The 24,482-nt window shown below is 38.2% G+C and overlaps 2 protein-coding genes across 6 annotated transcripts; one reads left to right on the top strand and one right to left on the bottom strand.

The window, feature by feature from the left end:
* Nucleotides 1-573: 573 nt before the first annotated feature.
* On the top strand, nucleotides 574-5,561 carry LOC133863033 (DEAD-box ATP-dependent RNA helicase 31-like). Its single transcript, XM_062299005.1, has 10 exons — nucleotides 574-1,851; nucleotides 2,357-2,463; nucleotides 2,645-2,700; nucleotides 3,172-3,396; nucleotides 3,542-3,748; nucleotides 3,833-3,919; nucleotides 4,004-4,099; nucleotides 4,363-4,578; nucleotides 4,851-5,033; nucleotides 5,180-5,561. The coding sequence occupies exons 1-10, from the start codon at nucleotides 716-718 to the stop codon at nucleotides 5,405-5,407; spliced, it is 2,541 nt and encodes an 846-aa protein (XP_062154989.1). The 5' UTR covers nucleotides 574-715; the 3' UTR covers nucleotides 5,408-5,561.
* A 295-nt stretch (nucleotides 5,562-5,856) lies between these two features.
* LOC133863032 (uncharacterized) lies at nucleotides 5,857-20,961 on the bottom strand. Of its 5 annotated transcripts, none has more exons than XM_062299001.1 (9): nucleotides 19,863-20,961; nucleotides 19,007-19,195; nucleotides 14,699-14,791; nucleotides 14,409-14,591; nucleotides 14,226-14,328; nucleotides 13,944-14,120; nucleotides 8,539-11,015; nucleotides 7,324-7,895; nucleotides 5,857-6,504 (listed from the first exon to the last, which is right to left on the bottom strand). In XM_062299001.1, exons 1-9 carry the CDS (start codon nucleotides 20,094-20,096, stop codon nucleotides 6,339-6,341), a joined length of 4,194 nt encoding a protein of 1,397 aa, XP_062154985.1. In that variant the 5' UTR covers nucleotides 20,097-20,961; the 3' UTR covers nucleotides 5,857-6,338. The 5 variants fall into 5 exon arrangements, with proteins under 5 accessions (XP_062154985.1, XP_062154986.1, XP_062154984.1 ...); XM_062299002.1 differs by having other exon boundaries at nucleotides 5,857-6,525; nucleotides 7,324-7,898; nucleotides 19,863-20,960; XM_062299000.1 differs by having other exon boundaries at nucleotides 7,324-7,898; nucleotides 19,863-20,960.
* Nucleotides 20,962-24,482: the final 3,521 nt, after the last annotated feature.

The following is a 24,482-nucleotide window of genomic DNA, read 5'->3' as shown; positions in this document are numbered from 1 at the left end:
TCAAATATTAAACTTACAAGTATTGTATTAACATTTTGTTTAGTTTGGGAGAGTGTTATGGGTTCAATTGGGGATTTAGAGAGAGTGATTGCTTGGCTAAAAAAAATACAAAATTTTTAAATTATATATTTTTTCACCTAAGAAAAGTTAGTCATTTTAACTTGTATTTTATAATTAAGAAAATAATGCTATTTTTTTTTTTTTTTTTAAAAAAAAAGAGAAGTTTTGAGAGCGAGATTTCAAAAATTGCAATTTAAAAAAATGATTTTTAAAAACGCAATTAAACATTCGATAAAATCGCAGTTTTACCTTTAAAATCGCAGGTTAATTTTTAAAATTATGTATTTTAAAAAAAAAATCATATTACTTGCGATTTGAAAATAAAATTTTTTGCATTTTCAAATCGTAAAATTTTTAAAATGTAATTTTTAAATGATTTATTTTATGCGATTTGGTTTAAGATCGCATTTTTTATTTATAAAATTACAATTCAAAACCTACCATTAGGAAGAAAGAAAGAAAGAAAAAAAACTATAACGGCGATGCGAGATTGCGAGGCTGTCGTTGCTCTATCGTTCGCTCTTTTTCGTTAAAAAGTGTTAAACCCTCTTTCTTCTCAATCCCTTCTGAAACCCCTTTAAAACCCTAGCATAGCCCCCATTCCACATTTCCTTCCGGCACTCGCAACCGGAAACCCTAAAATCCAGGTTCTACTATGCCCATTAAGCTCCTCCCGCATATCCGCCTCCTCAACCCTTCTCTCCCGTTCACCCGTTTCCCTGTCATGTACCTCGGACCCTCGGCCCAATCCTCTCGAGCCGTACCCGTTCTCTCTCGGGTCTTCCCGTTCAGGCTCAGGTACTCGGCGTCTGGGTCTCGTAGTTTACGCAAGGAACAACTTGGCATAGTACGGAGATTCTCGACCCGTCCGATGAGGACCGGGTCGGACGCCGAGTTCGGGTCGAGACGGGAGGCTAGGGCTCCCAAGAGCTTGGTCGAGGATGAGGCGGACCTCAGTGACTGGGTCGGCGCGTTGAGGACCGATTCGTTCCGCGGCAAACTCACCAGCGACGACGAAGCCTCGGAGGCGAATAGAGTTCGGAGTAGAACGGGGGGGAGAGGTGGGGAAAAGGGTAGGGACTCGTTTCCGATGAAGAGGAGGAGGGAGGGCGACTCGGGTGAGTTTCGTGACTCGACTCGGAACCACAAGGACTCGTTTTCAAAGAATTCACCAACTGTTAGGCGGTTTGACAATGAGGAGGAAGGTCTTTCTCGTAGGAGGAATAATGGGTCTCGAGGTGGGTATGTGAATGCGAATGTGAACTCTTGGACGGGAAAGAGAGGTGGGAGAGGTATGGGTTCACCAGCTGTTAGGCGATTTGACGTTGAGGAGGAAGGTTTTTCTCGCACAGGGAATAATGGGTCTCGAGGTGGGAATGTGAATGCGATGGGTAAGAGAGGTGGGAGAGATATGGGTTCGCCAGCTGTTAGGCGTTTTGGCGATGAGGAAGAGGGTGTTTCTCGTACAAGGAATAATGGGTCTCGAGGTGGAAAGAGAGGTGGGAGAGATATGGGTTCAGGGTATGCGCGAAATGGAGTACAAGGCGTGAACGATTCAAGGAAGCAACCGCGCTGGATGGATGGTGATGATGATGTTGATGAGCTGAGGGGTGGCATTGGGGATTTGCTTACTGAGGAAGATAGTGATGCTGAAGATGACGATGATGATGGTGAATTGTTGAAGGAGAGTGCGAGCTCTTTGTTTGGATCGGATAAGGGAGCGAGCGAGAGCACGAGGGTGGCACCTAGGAGTTCACCTGCACAGTCTGACTCGTATCTAAGTGAGACTCGGTATGTCAAAATGGGATTTCTGTTTAACTGAACTTGCTTGCACTTTGCCATTTGGTTGAGATTGTTTGTATTTGTCGTATCTATGTTCTGGAAATGTCTAGGTAGTACCAATGGAGGGAAGTAGAACTTGTATATTCAAGGCCACACAACGTTCTGTGTTGATAACAAGTCAACGAATAATGTTCTTTTCACGCTGTCCCATGGTCGGAATAGGTTCTGCATACTGAGGCAAAGAAAGTGATAGTGTGGTATGGAAAAAACTGTTTGTGTACTACATGCTTTCTTTCTGCGCTTGAGGTTGTTGTGGAACCGAGGAGTTCAACCGTGGAGATTTCGAGAAGCAACGCGTTCTGGTGGCCAGTAAGATTATTGTTACTGGCCAGTAATCTTTTAGCTCCATGCCCCAGTTTACCTCTTTTACCATGCTAACATCTTTCTTTCTTTTTATTTGCTTATTAAAAAAAAAATCTGTTTATTATCATCTTACTTCTGTGAATATTTGCAGATTCGATCAATGTTCAATATCTCCATTGTCATTAAAAGGAATCAAGGACGCTGGATTTGAGAAAATGACTGTAGTACAGGAGGCAACTCTACCAGTAATACTGAAAGGTTTGTTTTCAACAGTGCTCCTTAGGTGCATGTCTACCAACCATCAGAATGTTGTGCACTACCAGATGACCATGGATGCTTCTTGATTCTTCTTAGAAATGTCCCCATTTGTGGTTCTGTTAATTCAACTGTCTTGCATTTCCATATGATGGTGCTCATTCTAATCAATTGTGTTTTCCAGGTAAGGATGTTCTGGCCAAGGCCAGAACAGGCACTGGAAAAACTGTAGCATTTCTGGTAAGACCCTTTTTTTTCATGTCTGCATGCGTGCATGTTGGCCTTTTAACCAAGACAGAACTCCCATCTATAAGAGGGGCATATACTTCTCCTTTTTTGATATTTTGATGACCTCTACATGTACTTGCATGATCAATGTCATTGAAGTCTTCTTTCTTAAGAATGATGTTTCTTGGCCCTTTTTACTCAGGAAAATTGAGAGAATTACATTTGATATGGAAGCTGCAAAATTGTTGTTATTTCTACTTTTTGGAATAAGTTAATGATTTTAAGAGCAAAAGTTTGATCTAAACAAAATAAAAGCAGACATTCTAGCCATGAGTTTGCACTTTGATTGGGCCACATGAAATTGTTGTAGAATCTTTAAAAGGTGGAAATTCTCTGAGCTAGGCTTTCTTTGGTTTATTGCATCCAGACCTAAGGATTCAGGGGATTTTTCACTCTATTTATTGTTCAAGTTCTTTATTTCAGCTTCCATCGATTGAAGTTGTAGTGAAGTCGCCCCCTATCGATCGAGATCAAAAGCGATCCCCGATTCTTGTGCTTGTAATATGCCCAACTCGAGAGCTTGCAAGCCAAGCTGCTGCAGAAGGTAGCACTCTGTTGAAGTATCATCCTTCAATTGGTGTTCAAGTTGTAATAGGAGGTACAAGACTTACGCTAGAACAGAAACGCATGCAAGCAAACCCTTGCCAGGTGAGTGTCTTTATTGTCTGCCTAAGGACTCTGTTGTTTGTTGGACTCTCTTTTGATATTAACTGTTGCAAAGTTTAGTGTATATCATAGTTTCACAATGGATACTTGGACATTATTATATATTTCATACATTCATAACTTGCAGATTCTTGTTGCTACACCTGGAAGGCTCAGAGATCATATTGAGAACACCCCTGGTTTTGCAACTAGGCTGATGGGCGTGAAAGTCCTTGTACTCGATGAAGCTGATCATTTACTAGACATGGGATTTCGTAAAGAAATTGAGAAGATAATTGCTGCTGTCCCAAAACAACGACAGACACTTTTGTTTTCTGCCACTGTTCCAGAAGAGGTTTCTATTACTATCTTTTAGTGTGTGGTGATGTTTATGGAAATAGAATAATAAAAAATTCCTAATTTACTTTTTGGTGTGAAGGTTCGTCAAATCAGTCACATTGCTTTGAAAAGAGATCATGAATTTATCAATACAGTTCAAGAGGGCACCGAGGAGACGCATTCACAGGTAGGCCTCTATGTGACTGTTTCTTATTTAATTCTTTTACGAATTTGTCAATAGCTTGATTCTTCAAATGCTGGATCATTTCAGGTCAGGCAAATGCATTTAGTTGCTCCATTAGACAAGCATTTCTCACTACTGTATGTTCTCCTAAAAGAGCATATTGCAGATGATGTGGACTATAAGGTAATTGTGATCTATAAACCTGCATCAAGGAATATCTTTATTAGAAAGTTGTTATGAAGATGTTTATCAATGGGCTCACAAACACATTATTTATTGAACATCTGTGAAGGCTCTCACAAGTATTTATTCAAAATAGACATCAGGGTACCGGTGTCAGTACTGTTATGGTTCTTTTGAACTGTCACAGATATCAACAGTTTTTGTTTGTCTACATTTTTGCAGTCTTTGTCTGAAAAATGTAATGTAGCAATTTGTTTGTGCAGGTTCTTGTATTCTGCACAACTGCCATGGTCACACGACTGGTTGCTGACCTTCTTGGGGAGCTGAACTTGAATGTTAGAGAGATCCATTCTAGAAAGCCACAGAGTTACAGAACCAGGGTATCTGATGAATTCAGGAAGTCAAAGGGTCTTATCCTTGTGACTTCTGATGTATCTGCACGCGGAGTAGATTATCCAGACGTTACCCTTGTCATACAGGTAATAGAATCTTAGTTTTCTGCTCATGTGGACTTATACCAAATTCACTTAGGCATGCTGTGCAGAGGTTATAGAAAGCAAAGATTATGATCATGTCACTCTTTATGAACCCATTTTACCCTGCTCTTCGGCATCTCTGAATTCTTCCTCTAATTTGCATGCAATGACTCCTCTGTTGTCTAATTTCCAAGCCTTTCAAATATTCATTACACTTCTCTTCAGCTAGTATTGATTTTACTACCTTGTTTCTGTTCTTGTGGCTGCTCTTACAGGTGGGCTTGCCAGCTGATAGAGAGCAGTATATACATCGACTTGGTAGAACAGGGCGTAAGGGTAAAGAGGGGCAAGGCATACTGTTACTAGCACCTTGGGAGGAATTCTTTTTATCTACTACCAAGGACTTGCCAATAACGAAGGCTCCACCACCTTCAGTCGATCCAGACACAAAGAAACAGGTGAGCTTATGTTGTTCTCTACCCCTCTGCTTGGGGATTCTTTACTTCTGAATTCCGTGAAGCACACTAGTAATCTGAGTGAAAATGTGGACACAAAATTTCCCATAAACAGTTTCTAATTCCATGGGAAATAAATAATTAAACAGGTTGAACGAGCATTATCCCAAGTGGAGATGAAGAACAAAGAAGCAGCATACCAGGCCTGGCTTGGTTATTACAATTCCAATAAGAAAATTGGCCGGGACAAGCACAAGCTTGTGGAGCTTGCTAATGAATTCAGCCGAAGCATGGGGCTTGACAACCCTCCTGCTATCCCCAAGCTTGTCCTTGGCAAGATGGGCCTAAAGAATATCCCTGGTTTGCGGTCCAAATAGATCAAGAGCTCAGGAGTTTCTTTTTTAATCTTTTTTTCCTGAGCAGTTGTTTATCCAAATAGGAGTTGATGTTTTTGAGGGAGTATTCTTGTGGACAAGTTGTGTAATCAAACAAGTTTCCTATGAAATTCATTCTTTGTCATTTCTTTTGCTATTTTTAGTTTCGTATATTTGAATCATATATATTTCTCTCTCTCTCTCTCTCTCTCTCTCTCTCTCTATATATATATATATATATATATATATACACACACAAAATATCAATAGTAAGTTTGATCAGATGAGAAGGATAGTAGTGGTAATGTTTTTCATGCTAAAATTGTGGTCCAAAACCTCTGCTTTACTGATTAAGTACAAGATCCTGTTCGTATCTGTTTTCTTCTACCCGAGATTCCACGTAAACCATTGTAAGAAATATATAAGCTTTCTCAGCTCCACAAAAGAAGAAATAAATCAATTATTGAAGCTACATATCATCACCAAAACGATCATTTTCTTACAAAGTGACCATGCCAAAGAAAGCACGATTGTTATGGAGAAGTGACCATTGGAAATTTGCCATCCAAACTAATCGATTACGGTGATATTGATATACACTATCTTGGACGAGATTTCATAAAGGAGCTGCTACAGAATGACCATATTAATCAAAAACCCTACATTGTGTGAAAGAAAATCCTGACAGAACAAATTTGTAACAAAGTAAAATCCTAAGTTCTGAGCCTACGGGAGTTCCTACTTTAGTGGGGTTACAATGTATCTAAACCTAAAATGATTGGAAAAAAAAAACCGACGGCCGCGTTCTGCATCCCCGGATGTTGGCACTTTTTCATCCTTGGGAACAGAGCATGCAATAACTTTGTATTCTACATACAAGCACCAGGCCAGTATGTAATGGTGACCTTTCCATGAGGAATATATTAAGAAGTAATCATCTAACCAGATAACCAAATTCTTCCTCTATCATTGCATCCACGGCTCGGTTATGGGAGGATTTCTCATAATAGTTCCTCCCACTATCATTCCCTCCCTGATTTGGAAATGCCAGAGGCGGGAAATCCTCATCTTTCAACTGATAGTTCCTCTGGGTCACCGATCTGTTAAATAATCAAACGTCCCTGTTAAGATAATAAAGTTGACAGCATCACAAAACAATCCCAGTGATATAGTCGGAAGCAACTGACGAATATTAAATAAACAACTAGCAAAAATTATATTAAGACATTAATTAATAGCATTAGAGGCATTTTATATGATATATGATATATATATATATAGTACACGTTGATAAAAAAGCTATCTACAAAATTTAGGATATTGATCTCTCTAGCATATAAAGATTGGTTGGTATATAATATAGGAAACCCACCACCCTAACGAATTTCAGAAAGAGAGCCTCAAGAAAGAGAAGAATTGGGGACCACCAAACTCCATAAAACTAGTTGATTTAAGAATAAGTGGAAGAGCTTGACTCAGAGGAACCAGAACCTCAAGAAAGAGAAGAATTGGGGACCACCAAACTCCATGAAACGTGCGTGCGCAGGCACACACACTTTAAGAAATAAGGGGAAGAGCTTGACTCAGAGGAACCAGAACCTCAAGAAAGAGAAGAATTGGGGACCCCGCGCGCGAGCACACATATATATAAATCGACACACACACACACACACACATATATATATAAATCGCTTTTCAGACTTATGCATTTTAGTGATGCTTTAAAATCAATAGCTATCTTGGAGAAAGCACACGAACTACACACACATGTATATAAATCGACACACACACACACACACACACATATATATAAATCGACACACACACACACACACATATATATAAATCGCCTTTCAGACTTATGCATTTTAGTGATGCTTTAAAATCATTAGCTATCTTGGAGAAAGCACACGAACTACCTCTGGATGTGGGGTGAAGAAGGCTGATCGGGTGAAGACCGTTGAGCAGAGACACCGTGATTCTCAAATGCCCCACTCGATCGGCTTCCCTCATTTAGTTGTGATACTTCATTCACACCTGAGAAGCCCACTGGTCCAAGTGATCCAAACTCGAGCTGTTCGGCATGTGGCGCATAGCCAGTATTATGATCATATGGATACACCATGACAACGGGTGGAATGGTAGGCCCATTTGATGACACCCCACTGGGGTTCATGGCTGGAAGTGGATACATTCCATATGTCACATTAGCAGGACCACTCTGCATAGGGTTTGAGCGAACTGGACCATTCTGAGACTGCTGTGAAGGAATTGAGTCATTTCTATGTGAGCTCCAAGGCCTGTCAGTTCGGTTCTCACTTGCCGCCAACCGGTCTGATCTTGAGTTTGGCTTTTCGGCTTGGCGCCGTCCAGCAGCTCGCGACCTTGAGTTAGTGTTCCAGTTCCCTTCTCTATCACCATGGTGGTCACTTCTATCATAGCTGTAATTCCCCCGTCTGGCACTTGTAGAATGCCGGTCTTGAGCAGAAACCTTCTGAAGTAAATAAAATAACAAGATTAAACTTCCACAAATTGCAGTATCAATTAATAAATTGCCGGTGATTTTAAGTTTCCTTGAATGAAATTGACCATTGGTAACCAGTTGTGACCACAATATACTGCAGCAGAAATGAGCATCTCACACACACGGACTGCTGGAACTAAATACTGTATATTTAACAATTTATGGGCATTACGAATATAAAGTATGAACCAGTCAGTTGCAGCTAAATGAAAAAATTGAAATATTAATTTCTCAAACATAGGTTTATAAGTCACCACACCTTATGGCACCACTAATTCAGAACTTGACTGAGCAAAAAAGATGGGACTCAAAACTTAATAGAAATGCAAACCAAAATATGCAAAAATCACATCTCAATAGTTCCTCTACACCCCAGCTTTTATAACCCATCCACCTAAGGTGAAAGGACTATAAAATAGAGATGGATCAGGTTTCAGTATGTTTCTAGGAAAATTTGTCCAGCTAGTAAGCTGCAACAAGGCTACTCTCAACATCAACTACAAAAATAACATGGACAAAAGATCTAATGCAAAGGACTGCAAAATTAAAAAGCAAAGAAACTGCTTAACAATGCGTTAGGTGGCGTTAGGTGTCTGAAAATTAATCTTACAGGATTTGGCAGGTAGGTCCCAGTCCCACTACGATGTCTGGGTATTTCATCAACATAACGTTTGTAAACAGCAGCAGGTCTATTTGAAACAGACTGGATAGGAGCAACAGGAAAAAAAGGAGGCCCATAACTACTAATAAGCTGAGTGACAAGATTCATATTCGCTGAAAGAGGTCTCCCTGGACCATCCCACGGAAAACGGCCCTGTAAATAGACAGGAGGCACCATAAAAGGTGAAGGATAAATCGTAGGTGCAGGACACCGTGAATTTTGGCAAAACCGCCCATATTGCAAATTTTGCCAATGGCTAGCAAAGTCACTGTTGAGAATGTCAGCCTTGTGCTCTGATAGCTCAACAGGAGCAGCCCTTCTAATAGAAATAGAAGTACTTAACACGTCAGGCTGATCAGGTCCCTCAGATGAATCAAAATTCTGACTAGAATCACTGTTATCCAGACCCTCTTCCCCAATAAAATGGCTCGCTGATGCATCAGAATTTCCTGCCTCTGTTGGGAAATTGTATACTGGAAGCATTGTAACAAAAGGAACTGGTGGCCCTGTAGGATAAAAAGTAAAGGGAAGAACCCCAGAATCATCTGGAGCTCTTTGTCGTGAACCATGACCTAAAAGCACTGGACCATTGGGTATCAGAGACTCTGATCCACTTGTCTGTGCTGACTCAAATCCAGGTATTTGATGGCTTGGAACATTTAAAGAAACAACGGATTGCAGTCCCATGCTTCTTTCTGCCATTTCAGTGCCCGAGGTTGACAGTGGATTCCAGTCTCTGTTGTCATCATCTGCCTGAGTGGAGGAATGTTCAGACACGCTCTTACCTTTCACATGAACAGTAGATGGCACAGCAGAAGCAGCAGTTTTCCTACCCCGTTTTTCCCTTGCTGACTTTGAGACCTTTGCTGATGATCCTTCCCAAGAACTCTCGGAAGAAGTTCTACTCCTCTGGGAATTAGGGGGTGCAGTAGGCAACGATCTCAAACTTACAGTTCTGTCATCATAGTAAACCTCATTTTCTCTGTTATCATGATACTGGAAAGTATCTATATGATCTTCCCTTGTTGACCCTCGGCTTTCTTTTGTAATCTTCTGTTGATCTCTTGTGGAGCTGCTAGAACCAACCCGGGATGAAGGAACAAAGTTATAGCTAGCCGAAGCTGACTGTTGCTTGTCATCTGACCGAAGCATTTCAAAACCTCCATTATCAACATCAAACCCACCAGCAGAGCCCCTGTCCTGCTCATTCCAGAAATTATGATCAGATTCCCCCAGGTTCATTTCCACAGAACCAAAATTTTCATTACCAGGTTCAGTTGAATCTTCAGGATTTGAGTGTAATCCAATGCCAGGGAAATAGTGAGCTAATGGTGAAGGAAAACCTTGTGGAAATTGCATATTTGTGCCCCAAGGATTCTCAATCAATGGAATATTTGCAGGAATCATCCCACCCAAATTTCTGTGAGCATATCCCATTGAAGCTAGAATGGAAGATGGGATAGGAAGTGGGAAGTGACCTGAAGCCATATTCAGTGGAAGATGAACCTGTCCGTTAAAACCATGAGTCGTAGACGATGCCAACATGTTCACAAGATCTTGATCTTCCTGATGCATTCCCTGTGTCCCCGGAACAGAAGCAAACTCTTCACCCATGGCACCTGAGCCTGTCTCTTCATGGTAGCTATTGGAACCACTGTTTGAGTCAGCAGCAGCATCTAGACTTTGCCGGGATGATATGTGCCTAAGAGATGAAGGATCCTCGGTTCTAGTGCTATGGCTTGCCAAAATATCAGATTCTGGGTTCTTCCTCCTGCTATTATCCAACCTAGCAGAAGAGGTCTGGCTTTTTGCACTTTCTGGGGCTCTGTTACGTCTTCCTTGAGAAGAAACTTCACCATATGTGTCAGTAAGCTCAGGGCTAGAGCGTGTCCTCGCAAAGACAAACCTCCCCTGGATGTCATTCACCAAGTTATTGGGTTTAGAACTTCTCTGAACCTTATCCACATGTGCACCTTGATTGGAACTGATTTCACGTCTAATCTGATCAGATATCCTTGAGTTGTTTGACTTGCCAAAACTCTTTTGGGTTTGAGTATGAGAGGCTGTAGAAACATCACTGGTTCTAGATGCACTTTCCAGGGAATGATTACCATGCTGAGAGGATACACTATGTGAACCACGTGTTCCATCAACTCGAGTCTCACGACCAGAGGAAGAATCATTTCTTTGGCTACTTGAATTGCTCCTGAGACTCTCAGACCCATGTAACTGGTCTGGATTTGACAATTTCAAGCGCCATAAGTCATTCCTTGGAGCATCAGGACGATGGCCACTGCCATGTCTGTCCCAAGTGTTCATAAAGAACTGATTTACTTCAAAAAAGAGATCTTCTTTTGGGCAATCAAGTAACCTAGCCAGTTTTTTAGCCCCAAATGCAAAAGCACTGCGTATCCTAAAGAAGTTACCTGGAAAAGACACAGAAATTATCTTGTCTGTAAAAAGAACTGAAAGGAGTAAAACTTGAGTACAAAGGAAGCTATGTGCTTGTGTTATTATTGTATAAAGTATATAGACATAGACACATAAGAAAATTTATAGTTTTTTATATGCAGAACAAAATATGCATATCTCAGACATAGACGGTACAACCCTCACTCTTTAATAATGCACGCATATGTGCCTCCATAGTCCAGACTACTTATTAAACTGATTCACACATATCCATGCAATGCAGGTGACATGAATGCATGCAACAAAGAGAGAACATAGGGTGTTAAAATTTGTGACACAATGGCATGATCATTCATAAATTATGGCATTTGCAACAATGCCCATGCCTCCTAGTAATGAGCGAAATCAGCCCCAAGCTAATTGTACTCTACAGCAAATGCAACGCAGAAGTATCACAACTACTGGCACAGGTATTTTTCTCCAACACTGAAATTAATCATAATTTCAACCCGTTAAAGTCGGTGTGTGCTTTATATTAGTCCACTTCCTGATAGTTTAAGCTTTTAGGACTGATGGTTTCTAACATAGTCTAAAAGCCAATTTTAAGGCCTACATGTGAGGGGAATGTCAAATGTTAGCATGTCTGCTTGACATACATGATTGGCCACTTCCCAACATCCTAACCTTTTTGGGATTGATAACTTACAACGCCACTAATATTTGCAGTTCTCCTTAACAGGTTCAAACTTCCACACTACTATCAAAAGAAAGAAGAATTTCAGAATATTGATACGGATTGTACAACATCTTGACAGAACATAGATAAAACCCGTTCATGTGATCTTATTCAGTAATTAACTAAAAAAAACATTAAGCTGCACTCAAAGCTTTTACTAAAAAACTACAATGTTGACCATTTTTTTTTCTTGATTACAAAGAAAACCTACTACGGAGCAAGCAGAGGTGTCAGCCACCAGAAATGGCACTTTAAGCCAACCAACCCTTTCAGGCCTCTCGAGCGCACCAACACCGAAGATTTTCAATCAATTAGTCCAGGGTCAGCGTGAAACTTTGGCCCAAAGGGAAAATTAAAGATTTTTTTTTTTTGATAAGTAATGTAATGCATATCAAAAAGCGCAGAGAGACGCAACCCTAGTATGCATGAAAGATACAAGAGAATGCCTAAATATAAGAAGAAAAAAGTACAAGAAAATCATTAAAGAAATAAAAATAAGAGATAGCTATCGAGGGAGAGGAGAGACAAATCAAAGCCTCAACAAGATCACACCTGTGGCTATGACCACAACCCTTGACACCACACTACTCCACATTGACAGTGCAGCTAGGATCACAACTCATAGAAAGAAAGAAAAACAATGAACCCCGAAGAGATTTATAAAAGGACAAATTTGATTCACTAATTCTATAAAGAAATTCATAAAGGTCAAAGAGACACACAAATGATCCCCAAAGATGCAGAGCTCTCTTAGAGAACTCTATGAGAGAGGGAAAGGCGGCAAAGAACAAATGAAGAAACCCTAGTCTAAAGAGGGGTTTTTATATCAAAGGAATAGGGGTCAGTTGAGTCAAGGGTGCTGCATTTCCGACACCTTAAACCAGACAAGCAACCCAACCCCCGTCCAATATTATATTATGTTACCAATTACTGCCTAACCAATGGCAGTAACCAACTATTTCAGAATGGGGTCGCTCAAACAAAAAGAGTGGATTGGTTGGTTAGGGAATTTGCTCACGACTAAATTGGTCCAAAAGAAAGCACTAGTAGTAGTCTTTATACTCCTAACTAATAAATGATCGGTGCACAACTGTGCCGAAAACCAAGAAACAGGATAAGAAAACTTAAAATCCCCCTATCTCAAAACAGATGATGTACTTTCTTTTTTTGAGCTGTCTAGGTAGATGAAAGTTTCAAAAAATAGAAGAATTATCCATTTTCTCATATTACCCTTAATTTTCTTACTTCAAATTTGAACTCACCATTTTCAAATTTGAACCCATATGTCTTGGCTCATCTAAGGGTATTTTAAGAAGATTGATTGTTTCAGTAAAATGTGTATCATCTGTGAAGAGTTATGATGTTACAGAGGGAAGTTACAATCAATGAACCACTACAAACAAAAAAATGAAGTGTTTAGATCCCACTAAAACTGAGCCACTCCACCGTTTTTGTTTTTAAAATATAGCTACAATAAATTAAATTGGTACAGAACAAGAAATTTTATGGCAATTCACAATAAAAGTTAGAAATCAAGTCATCTAACAAAATCTGTCAATTCCAACTAGGACAAAGAATCATCGAAACCAACCAATGCAACACAGACTTGTTCAAAATTGTATGTTGGACCTAAAAAACTAACTAATATTCGTCCAAATTTCAAGCTCCTTTTTAACTGTGCATTGCTCAGTTCCATGTAACAATTTTAAAATTTAAAAAAAAAAATGTAAAAGAAATAACTAAAAAGTTAAATAATAAGGTAATATTACATGTAATAATGATTCGCATTTCAAATAGGACCAGATTACAAAATCTATAGAACTTCCAACTTACCAAGTTATTGGGAAAATTATCACGTGGATATAAAACAAACACATATCCAATAAAATCAACCATGCACCAGCAGACATATAAACCTCTTTGCTGCTCATTCAAAAAATTGCCAAAGCTGACCAGAACAATCAATGGGGAGAAACTTGTTCTAAGTAGGTATTTAGTACAGAAGTTGGTGCATGGTTGATACCAAACAAATAAAGAACCAAAATATATTATGTATGTTCAATAATCCAGCAGCAAATAAAAATCAGCAACCACACATGTACCAGAGGCATGAACAGCACCAAACAAAAAGAAAACACTCAAATACCCCAAGGAAACATCTTAAAAACAGTTAATTAGAAGTGTACTAGGTTTAGAATTTATCTACCTTTACTAACACTACGTCCAAGATTGTTGTTTATACGCAACGGATCAATTACATTAAAATGTTTGGAACCAAAGGGTTGCCCTTCTTGACCGCCAGGGGAAACAGCATACGCTGAGCTACATTCTTGAAACCCTTTGGTCAGTACTAACTCTACACCATCTTTTCGAGGAGGTTCAGCTGCAAATATTCCAAATAAAGAAAAATTAAATGGAAACTATTGGCAAAATATGGGTTTGCTCAATAAAGTATTAACACAAGAATCTTGAAGCAAATTATATACACCTGTTACATCTGGAAGTGAACTCATGGGTACAGGACCCCATAGACTAACACAAAAATTGTCCCAATCAAACTTACTAAAGAACTCCAGAAAACGATAGAGGACCTGCGCATGCAAAGAAAAAAAAAATCCATAAGGATGGATAAATAATTACAAAAATTAAGTTTTAAAACAAATGCAGTCACCTCAAGTGGTCCAGCAAAGGAATTATTGAAGACATGAAATATGTACAGAACCAGGGTTTCCAAGGCATAAGTTGAGATAAGCCCATGGTGAGCACCCAGGATCCGACTCTCGTAGTAACACCAGGCCTTTATCAATATAATACTACGCTTGAACAAATGGTTCCGATTTATCAAATTATCAACCTAAAGAAGAAAAAACTACAATTCAGTGAAGAGACACAAACATCATCATGGTTCTATTTTTCCAAGGAGAAAGAATTAGAGTAGGGTTTCCAAAATGCAGTACTCACCTGCACAAGGAAACAAAGAGTGCACAACCCTCCAAGCTGGTTGAATGATATGTCTACCACAATATTTTCCACAAGACACTTTATTATCTTCACCTGAAAATACATGAAGACAAAATAAGTGCTCAATTACTTTTTTTGATAAGTAAAATAAGTGCTCAATTACTATCAGAGAAGAACCTTATAGCCAAAATTCTGAGGTATTTTATTTTATAGGTTATAAGCACATAATCTAAAGATATATGAAAATCATTTAAAAAAAAAAAAAAACAACCACCACCACCATCAACAGTAAGAATGACAACAACTGCAGGAAATTATATCACCTTGCAAGTAAGAAAGCTTAGCAAGTGGCGGAAAGGTGAAAAATAACTTAATAGCCATGAGTCAATCTCTTCCCATATATATCAATAAGAAACAAAACATAAATCCTAAACCTTAAACCCAAAATGTGTTGATGTATTCCCAAGGGACATACATGGCAAGGATGACAAGCATCCTAGAAGTAAAGCCAACGAAAGGGGTGTGGTTAAGGGTTCATTGTTGACCGGGAAAAAGAAATTGATAAGTATTGTTGACTGGGAAAATTATAATAGAAGGCTTCAATCAACTGATTTCTCATAGTTAATTTTTGTAGTTATAGGCATCTTAGGTACGACAGTATAAGTAAAAGCACTCATCAAAAAAAAAAGTGGAAGTAAAAGCACCTTATCCTCATGTTGTCCAAACATTTACAACATGCGCAACAATAATGAGGCAGAAAAGATGAATCCTTTCATTCTGAAGTTGCCAACAAATGATGCAAAATGCACATTAAAAAAAAAAGATTCCAAAGACCAATTGGTTTCAACACACTCATTAACTGATTGTTCTTATTTCTGTAACAACTTAGAGAAAGCGCTAGCCGCATTTACGTTATCACTCCAAAATTATTAGTCAAGTTACAATTTGAGTTCCCTAAAATTACTTACAAAACCCAATCTCACCTAATAAAAAATCAATATGAGACCTAATACTCGTGAATACCTTTATAATCACCTTTACAACCCACACCACTCAAAGGTGGACAATCCATATTTCCAATGTGGGACTAACTTTCTGGAGTGTCATAATCTCCTCCACTCAAATCTGATGCCCTCAACAGGGCTCACGCTATGCAGTACCTCAATGCCACATGGTGTAACTAAATTTTTCTTATACTATTTATAACAACCAGGAAAAGCACCAACCACATTTGTGCTATCACTCTAAAAAAACTAGGCAAGTTACAATTGAAGCTCCCTAAAATCATTTATAAAGCTCAGACTTACTTAATAAGGAACCAATGTGGGACTTAACACTCATGAACACCTTTTATAATCAATCTACTCAATGAGGCTTTCTAATGGGGGGGACTTACTTTTTGAGGTGTCACAGTTTCCTAAAATTTTGCGATTAAATTCATATATTTTTTTGATAAGTAATTGAGATGTATGCTTCCTAGGTACACATAAAGTATACAAGAGAAAATACCTAGCTAAGAGAATAAATAACAAGGAAATCATAAAAATTAAGCACAAATGGGGATACAAAAGTCGATGTCCAAAGATAAAAAGCATAGAAGAAAAAAGATATAAGCTCCTCCAACGTCCTCTTGTTGTAACACCACGGCCCCACATTGGGAAGATGAGTAGCCTATGGTTTATAAAGACATTCATAGATGCTAAGTCTCACATTGCTTACTCACTATGTGAACATAAACTTTATAAGTGATTCTAGAGAAACTTCAAACTGACAAGTTCCTTTAAGGTGATAATGCAAGATGTGGCTAGCACTTTCCCTGGATCATTATAAATTGTATCAAAGACAAGTTATAACGTCATGTGGTACTGGAGCACTACATAACATGGCCCTAACGAGAATGTCACAGTTTAAGAGAGAGGGGGGGGGGGGGGGGGGGAGGAAAGAGATCGTAACACCTAGTCCACATGGAGAAGATGAGTAGCCAACATAATAGGTGGTTTATAAAGACACTCACGGGTAGCAAGTCCCACATTGAGTACTTACTTGGTGAAATTGGGCTTTATAAGCGATTCTAAGAAAGCAACAATTGACTAGTTCTTTTAGGGGGTGATAATGAAGATGTGGCTAACGCTTTACCTAAGTCGTTCCACTTGCAGTCTTCAAAAGTCCTATCATTTATTTCCGTCCAAATCCAAATACACCACAAGTGACAATAAGGCACCATCTTCCACATAGTGGCACTCCGAGTGCTACCAATAATCCACCAACAAGCAAGCAAACCAACAACTTGTCTAAGCATAACCCAAGATAGCCCAAAGCGGCTGAAAAAAGTATTCATAAGTTCCAAGAAACCTCACAATGAAGAAGGAGATGGTCCACGAACTCTCCATTCTTCTTACAAATACAGTACCTGTCAACCACAATAACATTTTGCTTCCTAAGGTCGTCCATGGTAATGATATTTCCTAGGGCCGCTGACCAAACAAAAAAAACCTCACTCGAGGGAACCTTAGTTCGCCAAATACTCTTCCAAGGAAAAAAGGAGAGCCTTCACTACAACTCAAGATATTGTAGAAGGATCTAACATCAAACAACCCTCTTGTGGAAGAAGCCCACCAAAACTTATCATCACCTTCCCGTCTCACTCTAACTGAATACAACGAACTATAGAATGAGGCATCAACTTCTCAACATGAGCCGCTCTAGCAAAGCTTACTTTCCACTGATTGGAGCCACCTGAAATCTCCAAGTGAGCCGCTACGGAAGCTTTCTTCGCACAAGCGATACCATACAAAATTAGAAAACCTTGCTTTGGGTCTTGTCTCCACACCACTAGCCATGCCAGAAACTGACTTTGTAGCCATCTTCCACCCCAAATCTGATATGAGTTAAAAACTTCTCTCAACCCCTCCTAATATTCTTCCATACCCCACCCCATACACCCCACGAGATTCATTAAAACACCACCCGCCCCACAAACTACCAAATTTGGAGTCCACCACAAATCTCCACCAAGCATCCCTTTCATACTCATAACCCATAGTCATTTACCTAAGAGAGCACGGTTGAACAATAATAAGTTTCGAACCCCAAACCTCCCTCAATGATCGGAGAGCAAACATTGAACCATCTTACCAAGTGAAATTTGAATTCTTTGCCTAGCCAACCCCATAAGAAATCTTGTTAGATCTTCTCAGTACGGTTTGCAACACCCACAAGGAGAGGGAATATGGACATGAAGTGCGTGGGCAAGTTGGAAAGTGTACTCTTAATAAGGGTAACCCTACCACCTTTTGACAAATACATTCTTTTCCAATCAGCCATCCCACACTCTTACCTTTTCAATAACACCATCTCAAATAAAATTGACCTTATAGGAGGCCCACAATGGAAGACCAAGATACTTCAAAGATAATTTCAAATAGCACCACTTCAAGAAGCATAGAATATAAATCTTAAAAATAAGCTTCTATTAATGGCTTACTTTATACTCTATATTATATATAGATGTTATAGCTTTTCTTACACCTCTCGGAGCACACCTCAGAAGTCAGTAGCCCTTATTGAAAAGTTCACATGTCATCAATATTCCTCTGCAATCATGATTTAATCATAATTTTCACTTACCAAGAAAATGAAAAGAAAAAGAGGTAGCATTAATTTTTATTTAGTTCAACATTTAAAATGGAAACATACATCATCCATTGCACCCAAAAGGTAGTTAAAGTGGACCCCTATATACCAACAATAATTGTTGCTGGTTTTCTTTCCTTTTTTTTTTTTTTTTGTGTGTGTGTTGTGTGTGTGGGGTGGGTGGGTGGGTGTGGGTGCGCGTGTGTGAGTTAGGGGGTATTTGTTGAGGGTGAAAGCTGATGCTCAATAGAGAGCGTATGAGGTTCCTCTGTTTCTCAGAATTCTATTCTAGATATTTAGTCCGTAATCTTGAACGCTTCTAGACTATTTCTCCTTGTTTATTTTGCATATGTCAAAGAACAAATTGTCTAACATCAGAATCAGGTGCATTTATTGGTGATCTGGATAAATTAAGACAAGCAACCATTAAGTCACACACACATACACACGCATGTGTGTGTGTGTGTGTGTGTGTGTGTGTGTGTGTGTAATTTTCTTTTTTTTCTTTTATGATTACAACTCCACCTTTTATGATAAAAATGTGTAGATGTACACCACGAAGGAATTGCTCATAAGGCCAAAAATTCAAATAATAAAGACATTTAAAAAAAAAAAAAAACTGAGACAGAAGGTCCAAGAATTGTAAAGACATTAAGAATACTGAGAGGGGCATACTTCTGCCTGAATGTACTGGACTTCTTTTACACGGAATTCGGCATTCTCATTCCTCTCCTCTCTCTCCAGCATATCACGAACTTGATGAGCCCATGTGTCCTTCAAATTTTGATTCTCACTGAAGGCTGTTAAGTCAATGTCTCCATCAGGCAAATAAGTCTTGAGGGGCACAGACCCAAAAGTGAACACCTGCAGACAAAAATTATAATCCAAAGATTCACAACGAGGAAGAGTGTGATAACAAAATAAAACATGAAGATGGTGCACTTCTACTCTACTAACATAAGTGAACAAACAATTATGTAGTGCACAACCATGAACAGAGGTCAAGAAAGAAAATGAAATCAAGCCTACTACCACTATTCATAATTCCCCAGAAAAATAGTCTCACAATTGGACTCAATCCAAGGTCAAATCCATATCTATCTTGTGCCTTTAGAGCCTTCAGCCAATCACCTGTTGCTACTCATCTTTATTAGTTTTCAAAGGCTACATTCACTCTAATTTTTTCCTTTTTTTGAATGCAACTTACTCATCTCAACATCCTCGCTCAACCATACTCATTCATCCAACTTCTCCCATTGGATCAATAGCAAGCCATCATCTTCTCTACTTATAATAATCGAACCAGCATTACAATTCACACTAAATTCTTCATCCAAAATAATTCATTTCAGAACTACATGACCTTCATATCAACTACGTGTAAATAACAACAATGCATAATTTGTGAAGACTGACATAAACTACTTATGCATTTGCGCAAGTATATGCAAGTACGTATGTTTCTCTTCTACAGGCTTTCAAAGCTTCCTTAAGTCAGAGAACATGGTTACATTAGGGGTACATGCCCCACCTGGCAGGGAAAGCACTTCATGATCAGCCGCTGCACATAATCTGCAACCGCATTTCGGCGCTCTACGGACAGCAGGTTGGGCTGAATGCAGGTGATAAGCTCTGCAGTCCTCTCCTCGGCCCTCGACCATCGCTCTTTGTCGAGCACTTGCATCGCAGAGGCCGCTTCATCGGGTAACAGGCCGTTCGGAAATAGCCCACTTAGTGGCTGAGCCCACCCCTCATGTTCGCCCATGCAAGCCTAGGCTTTCTCCCCCCCAAAACCCTTAACAATAACTATATCTTCTTCCACCCAAACCAAAAATAAAAAAGTTACAAACAAAATCAGATATCAAACGCAAAAGATGTAACCTTAGAAGTAGATACAACAAGACCCCAGAATTCGACAGTTTATCATATTTGCTAACAGTTTTTTGCTTAAAAAGGAAACTTTCAGACCGCAACAAATTCGCCCAGATAGGCTTTCTAAAAAATGGTAAGTACCGTAAATACCACTAAAATTATGGGCGTTTCAAGAAAAGATCACCAACATAGAACCCTAAACAATTTCAGGGAGTACCACTTTATACAAAAATATAATCCCAAAAAGAAAATAAGAGTATGTATGACTGTTTTCTTGATAAATTAAAATATAATTAAATCTACAAGTTCGACAAAGACGAAACCCTAGAAAAGCAATAGGGAAACCCTAAAGGGTAGGAAAAAGAAAACTGAAAATTCGAATACGGGTGAGATTATCAAAACCCTACAGGAGACAAAAGCTGATTAATCCCAATAATGGTGGAGTGTCGGCGAATCAATAATGGAAGAATAAGAGGAGCGCCGTGGACGACGAAGAGGGGCCAATTTGCAAATGCGGGAAGGGATGCTGTGGCGCTATGGGAAATGGAGGAAAGATGACGGACGTGGATTGAAAATTAGGTTTTGTGAGGATAGAGAGGGCGTTAGGGAACGAGAACAGGGATTGAGGAGGCGAGCGAGAGACGCAGAGAGGTTGTTGACGTTAATGGAGTTTTGTGCATTTAGAGGGGGGCCTTTTGAAATGGAAAACTTATTGGGAAGGAGAGGGCGATAGATTAGGAATCTCACAGGGAGAGAGAAGCAGAGAAAAAATAATAATAATAAATAAATGATAATGATTTTTGCAATTTTACCTAATGGGCCGGGCTGATAATCTCGCATAGTTTTTGGCATTTTTGCCTGAGATCTCAAAGCAAAATGAACCCTGCCCAATGAATAAAAATAAGGGTAAATGTATAAATTTTTGAGTCGGGCGCGATTTGAAATTGGCCTCTTACTTTCTAAAAATCAATATTTAACTATTTAGTTTTTCGTTTATTTGAAAACAGTCTTTTTATAATTTTTCCATCCATTTTTCTCAACTTATGTTAGTGTCACGTCAGTCTTTTCTCCGCATCATCTTAAAATATTATTTTTTTATTATATTATAAATTTAAAAACTTTAAAATTTTATTTTTTATTTTTTAAAAAATAAAAATAAAAATAGGGGTTTGAGGGTGGCTGTCGGTCACACCCTTGAAGAGTAGGGTGGCCTGTGAGCCACCCCCTAGGGCCGGGGGTGGCGTGTGGCCATCCCCTGACCTTAAGGGGTGGCTTTCGGGCCACCCCTATATCCATTTTAGGGTGCCCTGACAGCCACCCCCAGGCCTTGGGGGTGGTCGCGAGCCACCACCAAACCCTCATTTTCATTTTTTTTTTTATTTAAAAAAAAAAAGTAAGTTTTTAAATTTGTAATATAATAAAAAAAAATATTTTAAGATGATGTGGCAAAAAGGCTGACGTGACACTAACAGAAGTTGCGAAAATAGACGAAAAAATCACATAATGACTGATGAAAAACTGAATGAGTAAATATTAATTTTAGAAAGTTAATGACCATTTTAAATCGCACTCCGACTCAGTAATTTCTTATACATTTACCCGAATGCTCCTTTTATTTTGACGTAAAATGATTTTTGAAAAATATTTTCGGCATTTTACGGTGTTTGGTGAGGGCAAAAATAATGATCAACGGAAATCATTTTCAGTTTGACCATAAAAACTTTTTTAATTTTTGAAAAACGATTTACGGTTTTGAAGGCCGTAAATCATTTTTCGAATTTTAAGTCTTCATTTTTGCCCGCACGTTTGTGGAAATCCACCATCGCCTAACATTAGAATTTGTTGATAGCCCGAGTCTACCATCAAAGGCCTTGAATTTTAGTATCCGATTGTCGAAATCTGGTGGCACTCGCTAGAATCTTGCAGGTGCCGAAATCTAGCCAAACTTGTCAATTCCCGACCATTTTAGCAAGAGAACGACCGGATCTTGACCGTTCTGGTTGGAATTTGGTTTGCCAAAATCTGGCGACGGCAAACAAATTCCCGCAGCAGTTGTCGAATTCTGTTTTTTGCCTTTTATGATTTTTTCATATGAGCTAAACGCTGAAAATATTTTCAAAAAAATTATTTTTTTTGAAAAATAATTTCGTCGAAAATATTTTACAACAAAAATCATTTTACATGAAAAATAAAAAATAAAAAAAAAAATCATCACAGGACCTTGCTTATTGGAATTTATTGGTGGGAATATAGGTTTTGATTGCGAGAATTGTTGTGAGAAATGCCATTGCAAATATGGAAATAAACGACGGTAGAGTTCACGATGCCTAATTTGAAAGCAAATAAATTGGCAAGACATTTTGGTCAATTTTCATTTTCCATTGAAAAAATGTTTAGAGTACACCTTTACAATTTTCTTACCAAGTATGGTAAGAAAATTGCATGGCAGTAAGTATCACGTGAATTTATAAATTGATGTGATAATCTGTGTGATACTGCTACATCAATCATATAGATTATCAACTAAAAACTTGTAGTAAAAGTCGTAATACTTATAACCACGTGCATATAATGAGTACGATTGAAAAATGATATAATTGGGATACCGTGTCTGTAAAAATTAACCTTTTTTTTTAACATACCCTTGTTGATTCACATGTTGATTTTTACTACCACTTCATTTCAGTTGTATAACAGTCGTATAACATTTTACTAAATATGCGTTTAAAATTACGATTTCGTAAGTAAAAAATGCGATTTTAACCCAAATCACTGAAAATTAATTATATGAAATTGTGTTTTTAAAACATTGTAACTTGAATGCAAAAACTCTTATTTTTCAAATCGCAAACAAGATAGTACTTTTTAAAAATGTACAATTTTAAAAACTAAACTTTGATTTTAAATATAAAACTAAGATTTTTCTAAACGTTTAAATGCTTTTTTAAAAATCAAATTTTCAAATTATACATTTTATAATTGTTTTTTTTAAATTGCAAACTTTTAATATCACAAACTCAAACAAACTTTAAATAGCATTACTCGAGTGCTATTATATTACATTTAGACAAATTTGCAGCCACTAGACGGGTATATTCTTGATTATCATAATTAGTTAGATGGCCGTTTCTTTTATTTGGATTTTAATGATTAAGATGTAGAAATAATTGATTGGTCGTGGAGAGCGACTAGCAAATTCCAGAATGTATCTCAACTGAACCCGTTTAAAATAAATAGGTTTGACCAATTTCATTTATGCTCGGTTTGTTTCGGTGTAAAATAATTTCTATCGTAAAATATTTTAAGCGAAGTTAGCTTTAAAAAATATTTTCCGTCGAAATCATTTTTCGGTGTTTGGCGCGTACGGAAAATTATAAATATTTTTTCTATTTTAATTTAATCATATTAATTTTAAGAAATTAAATTTTATTCACAAAATAGAAAATGTTGATATAAAATAGTATAAAAATAATTTTTTTTTTTTTATATTTAACACATACAAAATTCCGGCAAAAGTGGCCCGAATCTTGCCATTTGTGCAGAATCCGACCAGTATCCCGACTAGAGATTTGGCCGGACTGGCCTAAGATTTGACTAGAACCTAGATCAGACCAGAACGGCTGGGGATCCGGCTAGAACCCGGATCCGGCCAATATCCCGGCCAAATAGCCGGAGATCTGGCAAGATTCCAGCCAGTCTAGCACGGTACCGACGAAATCCAGCGACGATTGTCGGATGTCACTGGATTCCGGCACCGACCGGTGTTGGAATCTGGCGATAGTCAATTACTTAAACATAAAGGTCGACTGTGTTGTTTAAAAGAGAGTCGAGTGCTTTTAAAAAGCGTAAATAATTTTTTGAAATTTATTAAGCATTTTTAGTCAAACGGAAATCATTTTTCGGTTGACCATTATTTTCGCCCATACCAAACACCGAAAAGTACCGAAATCATTGTTCAGAAAATTATTTTACGCCGAAACAAATTGAACATTAATGTAAGTAAGAGTATATTGGATAATCAAGTTATATTCATAATTCATGTTAAATATTTTACAGCAGTTGATAAGTAGAACTCGCGTGAATTAACAGTGTTTGGTTAACTTCTATGAGTTAAAAGTCTATTTTAAATAAATAAAAGTGTTACTTTCACAAGCCATTTCGATTTATGCTCCGTTTGTTTCGGTATAAAATGATTTTCGTCGTAAAATATTTTCGACGAAATCATTTTCAGAAAAAAAAAATAAAAATAACTTTCTTGAAAATATTTTCCGGTATTTGG

This window comes from Alnus glutinosa, chromosome 3 (genome assembly GCF_958979055.1).
Source record: "Alnus glutinosa chromosome 3, dhAlnGlut1.1, whole genome shotgun sequence".
Taxonomy (NCBI): Eukaryota; Viridiplantae; Streptophyta; class Magnoliopsida; order Fagales; family Betulaceae; genus Alnus; species Alnus glutinosa.
This window is presented reverse-complemented; position numbering and strand designations above follow the sequence as displayed.